We start from the raw sequence: 12,961 nt of genomic DNA on the forward strand, positions 1-12,961 counted from the left end.
TCTACACTGGGCACTGTAGGCTCAAGAAACACCTGTCAAGCATGGGCATGGCTTCTTGTGGCAACTGCCGATTCTGCGACATGAGGCCGGAAACACCAGAACACCTGATTCTAGATTGCCCCGCAATTTGTAGACGCAGGCTCAAGGCCCTAGGCTCCACTTATGTGAACAGGGATCACATTGCCTCAATAGCATCCAGCAAGTTGTTGGAGTTTTTCAAGGTGCTGGGACTGGACATAATAGACCCTGGGTCGCAGTGCACACTTCATATTCATTCTAATCTAATCTAATCTCGTGTATAATACTTGTACTATTAAACGTTTTTGACATTTTCTATACAGTTTCTTCAGAGTTCGTTGCTAAAGTGACGGCACTTTTAAGGCAATCTGATAGTTTTGCGTTTGATTGGGCTCGATTTATACTTTACTTATATGTATTGATATACGAGTAAGCGTATTTTCAATGCTAACTGTCTATGTCATATGCTGTATTATGTTCTGAAAAATCTTCTATGGCCAATTGGTGACACTCAAAGAACTGTCAAATAAAGTACGTAGCGTGTTGAAAACTTGTCTCTATCAATACTGCCTAATACTTGAAAAGAAAAACACTATATCTTTTTAGTTTATGAAGCCATCGTTATGCTCGTTTATCTGCTAAAAAACAGAACTAAAGTGTATTAAGCAATATTTTTATCATTTCTAAATTAGAAGTATTAATTTTGCCTGCAGGGTTCGCATAGATATTTATGTGTATTACTGTTTGAAAATATGTATGTACGTACATATATACATACTTTTGAATACGTGCCGCAATATCCGTAATTATCAAAACCCATAATATTGTGAAATGTCATATAGTTAATTACGGCTTTTCAAAAACATTGTGGTTGGAATTGTTTTGAGTTTGACGGGTGTCATAGTGTCACTTGTCTTCTTTGCGCTACTGAATGTAGTAAACAAACATAAATGATTGTATATTTTTAACTGCTTTCTTGACTTTACTACGGTATTGGAATTTGAGTAATTGCTTTGTGACGAAATACCAAACATGTAAAAAGACAGCACCTGTTTGGGTTATGTTTAAAAAAAAAAAGAGAAAAAACTGAAAGGCGTTTTAGTTTTGAAACGTGAAACCTCTGAATTGAGGCAAATAAATGAATGTGTGTTACAAAAAAAAACAACAACCATTAGCAAGTCGCTTTAAAGCAACTTACTAACAAATGTAGGCTAATTACATGAAATAATTAAAACTTTAGTCAAAACACGATCACCTTAGGAATTTTCGGAAGCGGCAAATCATTTATGCTGGTGCTTGCTTTTGTTGTTTTTATATGTGTGTATAGTATGTACATATGTATGTATGTTTGTACAAATGTTGAATGTCTTAAGGTTAAAAAAATTTAGCATTTTGACTTACCCTTTGTACTGATTGACTTTTTTGTTGTAATTTCATTACAGTTGCAGCTAAATTGTATTCAAGCATTTTTTGCCGATTTTTACTGTTTCCAACTTTTACTATGCAAAGAGGAGTACAGTTTTAATGGTGTTGCCAGTAACTGAAAGTAAAATAAATAAAATAAAATAAGAAAAATAAAATAAAATTAAAATAAAATAAGAAGTATATATATTTTGTACATATGTATATGTGTATATACAAAGTTAACGAATAAAAATTAACCGGTACAACAACAAAAGTGCGGGAAAGTGTAATGTGTTTAAGAAATAATCAAGACAATTAAGTGACAATTGAATTCAATTAGAAGTGCAAATAATTTCAGTGAAATTTTCAACAACTGTGATCATACATATAAAAAATATACAATATATGAAAAATATAAATTTACAGCTACATAAATATACATTTAATACCATAAAAAAATAATATCATATAAAGTTAAACTTAAAAAAAAAATTCATTTAACACCGTGCACACACAAAATATTCACACAAAAATGACGTTGGAATCTCACGGTAAACTGCTGAAAGAGCGCGTCAAGCCCATCGATATACAGTTCAAGGATCTAAGCTATCAAGTTCAAGTGCATAAAGGTATGTATGTATGTATGTCTGTATGTCCACAAATACAACCAAGCTTCGAAACTAGACACCACCAAAGTCAATGTTCTCTAAATTAAGTTCAAGAATAAACAGTTGGCAAACGGCAAACTGCCAAAGTGTCATGTAAATAATATATGTATGTATATATAATATACTTGTACATGTATGTAGGTATGTAAAATCAAGTTTTGTTGTGACTTTGTATTTCGCATTTTGTGATAAAAAGATTTGTGTTGCATTCAAACTGGTTACTCTAGGTCTTAGCTACAGTTATTACGAGCCGTTGTCTATATAATATTTGGTTGTCTATATAAACTTTAGTATATACATATGTATATTCATTTGTAAATTCGTTTGTAGCCCCGAAACTGGTAAATTTATTTTTAATCACTTATTTTTATTAAAACAAATAAAAGAGGCAAACACAACTTTTTGTGGTTCTAAATAAATTGAAGATATGTATATACTTATGAATGTATATACATACATAAAATTATAAATTGAAGATATATACGTATATAATATAATATAATATATGTGTATACATTCAACGAAATTAGCAATTATAATATTTTTTGTCTGCCAACCAGTCTGTTCATTTGCGTTTTTCCACTGAATGAATGGAAAACATTTTAATGTGAAAATAATGGAATATTTTTTTGTAATTAAGGGAAATATAATAGATTTGAAAAATTGTGACAACGTTGTGTCATAAACGAAATAATGTAAAGAAGCAACTGTAAAATTTGTATGTTAAATCTAAACAAACTTTCTCCCATTCGTTCTTAACAATTAACGATATACTACATTTATACTCAGAAAAAAAAAAAGAAAGTTTGTAACACCCACAGATAGTGTCGCAGACCTTATAAAGCATATAATTAAATGATTAGCGTACTATTTTTCAGGTTTTATGTTAGAATTTCTCCTCCTGAAACTCACAAATTTTTGATGATTGATTTATAACAATATTTAATAAGTTATATGTATATAATGGTCTCCGGTTCTCGAAACATTTTGGAAGCAAGGAAGGAAGGAAACTCTGCGGGTTAACGAGATCAAAGGAGTAAAAGACAAATGGAATAATATTGGTTAGGAAGAAACTGTTATTGAAGACTTGAACTATTGTTATGGCCTTAGTTAAAACATAATTTGAAATTCCGTCAAATTTTGGGTATTACAGCATATCTTTATATGTACATACTACTACTACATACTACTGTGATCAAAAAGTAAGGTAAAATTGTCATTAAAGCTCACGGACATCAGGAAGGAAAATAAATTTTTTTCTGGATTGGTTAACTGTTTATAACATTTGTCAAGCTGTCTGTCTTGTCAAAAGGTTTAATTACCTCCGAGTTACAAATGTTTTGGTAAACAACCAAAAGTGAATTTTTCGATTTTCACAATAGTTAATTTCGATTCTTGTACGGACGTATTGAAACTGTTGCGGAAGGCCTTTGGTGATCAAATGGCACAAAAAAACCTCTATAAATGGTACAACGAGTTCAAAGCGGGCCGAGGATGCATTAAAGACGCTCCGCGCTCTGGGATTACTTTAAAGCAGATAAAATTGATTTGGAAGGATAAATACATTTTATAAACATATTCACCTTACTTTTTGATTATAGTAGTAGGTAGTAAAATTGACAGGATGACAAAAGAAATGATTTAAAATTGGTTAGGCATTTAAAAGTAGTAAAATTATTATTAAAAATGTTTCTAACTGTCGTTGGAAGGTCGAACCTAAATTTTCTTAACTTGGTTTCCACTTTGCATCCTCTTGAAAGGCTGTCTTCCATTGGGTTAACATTGTAGAAAAGCGTGTTGGTATTAACAAAATATATTTTACACTACTATAAATAAATAGAAATAGGTATTTATGTACATACTCTCGTGTATTTAATTAAACCTAAATTAGTTATTGTTGCTTCCACATGGAAATTTGTTTATATGAGTGCAAAGCTCAAACACAACTAGTAGAGAATTGGCGAACCAAAAACGCCTAATATTGCGTTTGCTATTTTTGTTGCAGTGAGAATCGTAATAGTAAATATAATAATATAATAATGATACTCTTACGTAATGTACATATAGACTTTAGACTATATATTATATTTGGGAAAGATTAAATACCTAATGATGATCAGCAGCAACAGATAATTATTGCTTTAGGCTTTATTTGAATTTATTGCATTTTGCTGACACTTTCGATTTTAAAATATAAATAACAATAAACACGAGTATAGAAAGATTAGCTTATTATCAATGCCTGTCTATCATATGTTACTTAGATTTCTCAACATACAATGTATGAATAAGACAAAGTATGAATAATTCAGTGATTCAGTTGTATAAACAAATATGGGATTTATGGAGAAAATTAATTTACATGTTCAATAGTTATGAAAAAAAACAAAAAAAAATTATATAAGTAATAATAATTGCACAGTAATCCTTTTGCAGTTATTAAGGGCGTTGGCAAAGAATTTAGAAAATTCATATTACACTTAATACTTCAAGTCTACGGAATTAGCATTTAATTTCATTAATTAGCTTTAAGCTGTCAATCCAAGTATACTTTGTATTAATCTTAATTACATAATTAAATTAAACTGTATTGTTCCGCATTGCATTTAAATAATAGATTATTCAATTATGCGTCTTATGTAATAAAATATGAATATGACAGGCTTAATCGTGTGAGGTTATTAGATCAACATCGTTTTTTTTTTACTACATTTCCATGTGAAATACTAATCTAACAAGAATTGCGAATAATGAGCTAGTTTCTGAAAACTTGTCGAGGATCGACTATCTACTGAGAACCACTGTTATAATAAGAGTACGCGATTGTGAAAAAAGCAGTGTAATCAAACAGAAAACTGGTATAAATACAAGAGAGTGACATAATAAAGTATAGGTAGAATAGCAAGCGTTTATTTTATGTAAATAAGGTATTCATAGGCTCCTTTTTAAGAAATTCAACTGTACGCATTTGTTTTTACTTTCCCTTATCCCTTTCTTTTTCAAGAGAGCCGAACACAAACAGCGAAATGACGAATCGAACACGATATCAGTTTGATAACAATATTTAGTTTAGTATCTGAAATATCTATGTTTAACTTAGGCGGTAGAGGTAACGACCATTATATTCATTAAAAAGTTAGTGAAACAGCCTCGCTATTTTCAATAACATATCGCCCATTTTGATCGATTATATGAGAAAAAATTAAACGAAAAGGTGGAAATTATTTTATAAAATAGATTGGAAGTAGGCAATGGTAAAAACAAGATACCAAACCTATAATACCCTTAACAAATAAAAAAAGTTGTTTATTCAAGAACTTGGTTTTAATCGGTCAGTTTGTATGACAGATATAGGTTTCAAGGTCCGATCGGAACATCTTGTACGGAGATTTTAGTGTTGCTTTAGATAATTATTCTTTCCAAATTTCGTAAAGTGTTTTGTCAAATTAAACCGTTTTCCATACATATAAACTTGACTTTAATCGACCAGTTTGTATGGCAGCTATATGATACAGTGATCCTATATTGGCGGTTTTGACATAGGAGCAGCCTCTTGATGAGAAAAGGACTTGCCCAAAATCGATATCTTAAAAATTGAGAACTGGCGTATATACAGCTAGACAGACGTACTCATTTTTATACATATATATTACAGGGTCTCCGACATGGATGTTACAAACTTAGTGAAAAACTTAATATAACTTGCTTAGGATATAAAAAGCGTTTTCAGATCAAAAATCATAAAATGTCGTTAAGTCCATCTTTTATCTCGCTTATAATTTTAAACTAAGCTTAAGTAAATTAACCTGAAAAATCCAGTCACCACTAACTTCAGTGCTTCCGCATCAATTCCGTTAAAAGGCGTGTTAACAACATTTATTTTTTGTGCACAGCATAATTGTTGGAATAACAGGAAAGCCAATTGCATTTAATGAAGACATGCATCAATCCATGCCGCTTAAGGTTAGCAAAATGGAAATTGTAAACAATATAAATATGTGTAATTTTAAATTTTCATAATTTCAGCAATTTGCATAGTACGCAATAAATATTATTTACTTCAAGTGCTTCGTATTTCTACACATGAAATGGGCTATTAAACTCTCTATGTAAAATGCGGAAAATAATTAAGCCACGCTTATCTCAAGCACATGTTAAAAATGATTAAGTTTAAGTGACTAACTAAAACTTATTATACACAGGCTCATACTTTGTTATACTATTTTTATTAACTATAGTTATGGTTTTTTTTTTTTTTGCCAGCGATTGTAGGTTAACGCTGGTCATTTGCCTTTGCCCGATCATTAGTCAACAACGCTGTTAAAACAATAGCAATATAGACGAGTCGCACATACGAACTTGTAGACATATATGAATTAAAATAGCCATGCAAATGGGGTTCATTTGAAAACCCAGTCACGTTTGGGAAGTATGCTAAAAACGTGTTAAACTCAAGCAGTCATAGAAATATACACATATTTATAGCTATGTATGTATGTGTGACCATTTTATGATAAATGCATATATAGAGTGCTCATAAATATACGAAAGTGGAATATGTATACGATCAATTAAAAGTGAATTCAGTTACGGTTCATTAAATAGAAATCAATAGAAAATAATTTAAAAAAATTATCTGCCATTTGCGACAAAGACCTCTTTCAATTGCCAATTTATTGTTTGAATTTAAATATCCGTTATCAAGAAGTCGAGAGAAAAATAACTTATTGTATTGTTTTGATTTGTAAAAGGTTATAAATATAGAGATTTTTTGCTTTTTATTTTGCTGTTTTTACCTTGCTTGACCGATCAGATATCACACTCACAGTTATGGCTTTGTGTTGCTATAATTCCTTAATGCGAAATATATATACATTACCTACTAAATGTCCTGATCTATTAAATGTCCCGATCTACTAAATGTACTGAGTCTATAATAAACCTACTGATTTCGACACCATAGAGTTCCGTTTGGGTAACTTAAGGAGTAAGCGATGAAAAGTGTTTTACTCAAAAACAACGAATGAAGTACTGAGAAAATTCTTCCTCTTCCAGACTACTTACTACATCGATACCAATTGAACAGTGACTAATTGTACCCTATACTTAGTGATATGGTACTGAGAAGCACCATAGATAGGACACAATTCACCCGCTGAACCTGCCACAATTTGCAACTGCTCAAGTACCGGCGATTACCCAGCACGGTTAACACATAAACACAACGCGCTAAGTATGGTTCGACTGTTCAAGAATTAACCCCAGAAGGCCAAGTTAACTTCAAACTCGTCTGAGTTCAGTAATAATGAGATATATTACAGCTTCCAGCACTATTCTCTTAATATCTGACTTGCAAGAAAGGTTTGTGAAGCTCAATACCTTTCAATTGAAGAAAAACGGCCGGAATCGATGTCTTTCCTGTAGATTAGTTATGACTCGTGATAAATACGTGAATTCTGTAGTTTTCATGGTGGTGTGTCTTGTCTGAGTATAACTTTAATTTCGATTTTAACATCAAGTTTTTTCTTGTGAACATAGACCATACATTAAGTTTTGCCTATCGGACAACAAAATGATTTTTCTTTTTAAAGAAAAATTTCGCGGTCAGCGCCATCTCTCATAAAATTCTTGAAAATTTCGCCTTTTTATACCCTAAACAGGGTATATTCAGTTTGACACGAAGTGTGTAAGGAAGAGACGAGATGAGTCAGTGTGACGAGCTGAGTCGATTTAGTCATATCTGTCTGTCTATACATACATGAACTACATAGTACTCCAGTTTTTGAAGTATCGATCTTAAATTTTGCATGCGGCCTCTTCTATACAAGCAGCTGCTCATTTGTCGGAACAGTTGATATCGAACCATTATGGCATATTGCTGCCATACGGACTGATTATTTTATGCTAAAAGAAATGCAACTGTGAAGGGTATTACAAGTTCGGTACAGCCGAAGTTAGCGTGCTTTCTTGTTTGAAGTGAAATCCACAAACTAAGCCAAATTTAATTCGTCCTTTTTGAAGTTTGCCGATAGCAAGTAATTGATACTGACTGTAAAACAAATATAAAAGTATATCCATATAAAACTGTTTTTTCCAATTGGAGTTCGCTTAGCCAGTGACGTCTGTAAAACTATTTTAGCAAGAATAAGAGCGCTCAAAATACTGCCACCTTATTTTAACCAGTTTGTTTTTAAAAATTCCACAGAATGTATTTAAATATTTTTTAGAAGAATCTACAAAATTTTCACAAATATATATGTATATGTTTTTACGTATATATGTGCGTAAATATATATTCTATAAATACAGATGCCTTAATAGAAATTTTCATACGTGCCGGTTGGCACATACATTTCGTAATGGGTTAACTATTGTTAACTTTGACAACTTAAAAAAACTAACTAAACTAGATTTTAATTTAAAGTAAGAACTGACGCAAAAGAATAAAGTAAAAATTCCTTTTTTTGTGTAAACGTGTTTATCTACTATGTACCCAGATTTGATTAGTCATTGCGATAAGAACGTCAACACAAAAAATGTTCTGATATAGTACATACTAATATGCAAATAATATATATGTATATACTCGTAAGTACATATGCACAAGTCTTCATTTGTATTAACTAATTAACATCCGTTGTATGTATGTATGCAAATTTGCATAGCAAATTGGTTCACAGCAATAAAAAATTGTCTATTTGTCAAAGTGATAAGCACATTTGCACTGATTGGCATACTTACATGAAACATAAATGAATATCATACAAATACACATACGCAGCATCGTGACGTTCTTAGGCATTTACAGCAGTCTTTTTCTCATACCCAATTTAAGTTAGTAATACGCGCTAATATTGGTTTGTGTTATAGGTATTTGAAAATAAAAAATATAAAAACAATTTGTTATTTCAGACGACCTTAAAAGCAAATATTTATTTTGCACTTTAGCACGTGCCAATCTTTTTTGCTATTATTATTTTTCAATGTTTTCATTTTTTTCGTACGCTTTTTCAGTGAAGAAAACCATATTGAAAGGAATTTCGGGTACATTTCGTTCTGGTCAACTGACGGCAATTATGGGACCCTCGGGGGCGGGCAAGTCGAGTTTGATGAATATTTTAACAGGTCTTACGTAAGTTTGATAATAAAAAACTATATTTGATAAAAAAAATTGCATTTACGTATGTACTTATATTAATTATAGTTAAACAGCATGCATATATGTATGTACATATATCTGAATTCAAATGAAATCAATTATTAATAAATTATATTTAATTATTTCTTAATTTGTTTTTAAGTCGATTGTGGCAATTTACAAAAATTATCATTTTTATAGTTCAATTGACGTTTTCCTTATATAAAGGCCTCAGTTTCGGCGAATTATTTCAAGCTAACATTCTCTTAAGTTCTGAGAATAGGAAAAATTGGTTTGCGGTCAGATCCAGAGAATAGAGATTTGTGCGTAATAAGCAACCCATTTACCATTTATCGTATTCATATGCGCTAGAACATTTTGTTCAAAAAAAAAGTATTTTTCTAAAATAATGTTTATATAGTCTTTTTCAGATACCAAACCTTGTGTCACTACCTTAAACATTCTATATTTTATGGATCAGTCAGCCGACAGCTTTTATTCACGTTTTTTAAGCTTAGATTTTTAAACGTATTGGTTGGGTCTTAGTGACACATGTCAAACCTGATCCGAAACGATTGTCCCAAAATTTTTCAAAAGTGGTTAAAATAGTTTAACGCTGTCACTCATAAAATAAAGACCTTATGGATCTTATTTATGGCCATTATCTAACCTCACTAATATTGTTCCCTTTCACCAACCTTTGAGCCACACTTGAAAGTTGTTTTGACAGGTGAGATTTGGATCTGATATTTAACACACGTCTTTTGCTTACTAAGAAGCTGCTCTTTTATCGGAACCACCGGACCATATTTTAGAAGTTAGCTTCCCGAAATTTGGCAATAATTGTTGCCCAAGGCGACGCTAAAATCTACGAACAAATTTACAAATTTTTTAGATCCGAGCATTATAACATTTAGCCGTCAACTAGTTTGCATTATCAAAACGATTATTCTTGCATGGACAATGTTTTATTTGTGATATTATAACATCGGTACCGAAATTAACGTCTTTTTGTTTAATTTATTCTGGATTCAAAAATTTTAGACTTACTATTAACATTAAACAAGGATATATTTTTAATAGTAAACTATGTTCTACAAATTTCTCTTTTTTTATTTATAGTACAAAAGGTGTTAACGGTAATATAAATTTTGGCGACTCACAAACTAAATCGCGTAAACTGTGTTGTTATATAATGCAAGATGATCATTTTCATTCATGGTTTACCGTTGAGGAGACAATGCTGCTGGCGGCTCAACTGAAAATCTCTAACGATTCGATGAACATAAAGGAGAAGAAAATGCTGGTAACTATAATATTATATTAATGATACAAATACTATTAATTGCGACAATAGATAGACCTAAAAATTATTTTGATGTTTTATGGAAATTAATCCTCATAAACTGGCTCAAGTTTAATAGTTTTTAAAAGTCCAAAATCCAATTTAGTAAATGCATTCGCAATTCTTATTTCCAGATCGAACATTTATTGGATACCCTAAAGTTATCACAGACCAAATTAACACGCACTGGCAACCTATCTGGCGGTCAAAAGAAACGCTTATCTATCGCCTTGGAGTTAATTGATAATCCAGCGGTGCTATTTTTGGATGAGCCAACAACGTAAGTACCTTTATAATTGAAGTGCCATTGACTTTGGTATTTATTGAACTAGGACTTCATATTTTTAATATATGTAATTATGTCTGTTCACAGCGGCTTGGATAGCTCAGCATCTTGTGATACTATACGGTTACTACAAACTTTGGCTAATGAAGGTCGCACAATCGTTTGTACAATTCATCAACCCTCGTCACATGTTTTCAGCCTATTTAATCAAATTTATGTGCTGAGTCAAGGTTGGTGTACATACCAGGGTACGCCGCATAATACCATTGACTTTTTAAGAACGGTTGGTTTGGAATGTCCGACTTATCACAATCCAGCTGATTTTTGTAAGTATGAAATAATTTCGGTCGCATTGTTATGTTACTCCCGTTTATAGATCAATTTTAACTGATAGTTTACGTCTATCAGTCGAACATGTATATAGGATTTGCTGATATGAAATCGAACTGACATCTTTGCGTATGTCTCAAAATATGGGTCATAGTAAAAACGAAATCCAATACTTTTACAATAAATTGAATGCTTTATTTAGCTTATTTAGAATTATCTGGCTTAGATGAAATATGCCCCGTATGCTTCCATAATTGTTTTCCGTTTTGAAGGTAATTTGATAATGACAGTCTTATGGAAACCCTCGTCCCTGTTGGCAATAAACTACGATAGTCGATTGCGATGTCCTGGCTTGTCTTAATGAAACACAATTGCTCCCCTATTTGCCGAAAATGGATCCCATAATACATAGCACAATCTTTCTGACTGTCAATTGTGGCTTAGCCACGATTTACACCGCAGTCAGTAACCATCCGCCTTAGAAATGGATCGATTATCTTACGATTTGCAGATAAAAACTCGGTCCATAAGGTTTATTTCATTAGCTCGTGTGGCACACATATATTGAACTTATAGAAATGGTTCCAAGTTGTTTTGTGCAACATTTAGCTCTTGTATAGCTTAGATTGACATTTGACCTTTCTGGGCGTGGTGCATCTTTCAGATTAAAATTACTGGAACGGAATCGGCGAAACCAAAATTACGCATTATTGGCTGTTACAGTATCAGTACAGTACAGTAAACAGTATTCACATTTTCAGTCGCTCGTTTTGGGTTTTCGCTTTTATCAAAAAAAAAGTGTAAAATATGGCGTATTTTCTCTTTTTTTATGCCCATATTGACGCGCGCTAAAACATCACTGAATCAAACAAACACAAAACTGGCTGAGAAGTTTTTTTTGTACGTAATTTTATCTTTCTAACGTCATATAGCGTAACGCATTTTTACAATGCATGTTATCGCCATTACTAAAGCCATCTATTGAAAATGTTGTATAATAGATCTCTTTTTACTAGAACTTACATAGTTACTTTGCTGGCAGTTCAGCTTCCTCTAATTAACCATCTGATCGAGGCGTTGTTTTGTAAGTAAAGTATACCTAACTTTGTCGACCTTTTCTACCAAGGTTTACCTTGAGGTGACAGCATTCGCTGACCACTTGTAGCCTTTTAGACCTTTAGTGGTCTGACGTTCACCAAAAAATGACAAATGGCGATAATTATTGTATCGCAAATTTATTGAACTCGGCTATGTCGGAAAAGAATGAACTACTCAAACCACAATTGCCGATTATGATATAACTCGTGATTCCACGTATGAATAAATCTCATTAACCATACTTATAACCTGCACTATTTCATTTTCTCTAGAAAAACTAGCAGTAAAAACTACTTAACTAATAATAATTCTTCTTATATGTATCTCTGCAGTGTTGGAGTGCGTGAATGGTGATTATGGCGATCATACCGATGACTTAGCTGCTGCTGCTCGACAGCCTAAATGGCGATATGATTATGATGCGGAGCAACCGCAACACTTGGATGGTTTAAATGGCGTACAAATTGTGAAAATGATGGAGTCTAAACGGGGAGGGGTAAAGCAACTATCCCCATCGATAACACCACCAATATCTGCCACAAAACATGTTTACCCGCCGCCAGAATGGATGCGTCTGTGGCTGTTGATCGGTCGTTGTCATGTGCAATTTTTCCGCGATTGGGTAAGTATAAAGAGGCAAATGTGGAATGAGAATATGAAAAGAGGAGTAGAAT

The 12,961-nt window shown here is 32.2% G+C and overlaps 1 protein-coding gene across 5 annotated transcripts in view; it reads left to right on the plus strand.

The window, feature by feature from the left end:
- Positions 1 to 12,961, plus strand: part of LOC106620269 (ATP-binding cassette sub-family G member 1) — a 38,936-nt gene that overhangs the window by 22,382 nt on the left and 3,593 nt on the right. For 4 of the 5 annotated variants that reach the window (XM_036366993.2, XM_036366994.2, XM_070107548.1 and 1 more), the window contains exons 2-7: positions 1,461 to 2,051; positions 9,105 to 9,222; positions 10,351 to 10,534; positions 10,708 to 10,853; positions 10,947 to 11,185; positions 12,620 to 12,909. In XM_036366993.2, the coding sequence (XP_036222886.2) occupies positions 1,955 to 2,051; positions 9,105 to 9,222; positions 10,351 to 10,534; positions 10,708 to 10,853; positions 10,947 to 11,185; positions 12,620 to 12,909 (1,074 nt within the window). In that variant the 5' untranslated portion in view covers positions 1,461 to 1,954. The remainder of the gene's footprint in view (positions 1 to 1,460; positions 2,052 to 9,104; positions 9,223 to 10,350; positions 10,535 to 10,707; positions 10,854 to 10,946; positions 11,186 to 12,619; positions 12,910 to 12,961) is intronic. The other variant, XM_070107549.1, reaches the window with a different exon arrangement.

The sequence above is a fragment of the Bactrocera oleae genome, chromosome 3 (genome assembly GCF_042242935.1).
Source record: "Bactrocera oleae isolate idBacOlea1 chromosome 3, idBacOlea1, whole genome shotgun sequence".
In the NCBI taxonomy this organism is placed as follows: domain Eukaryota; kingdom Metazoa; phylum Arthropoda; class Insecta; order Diptera; family Tephritidae; genus Bactrocera; species Bactrocera oleae.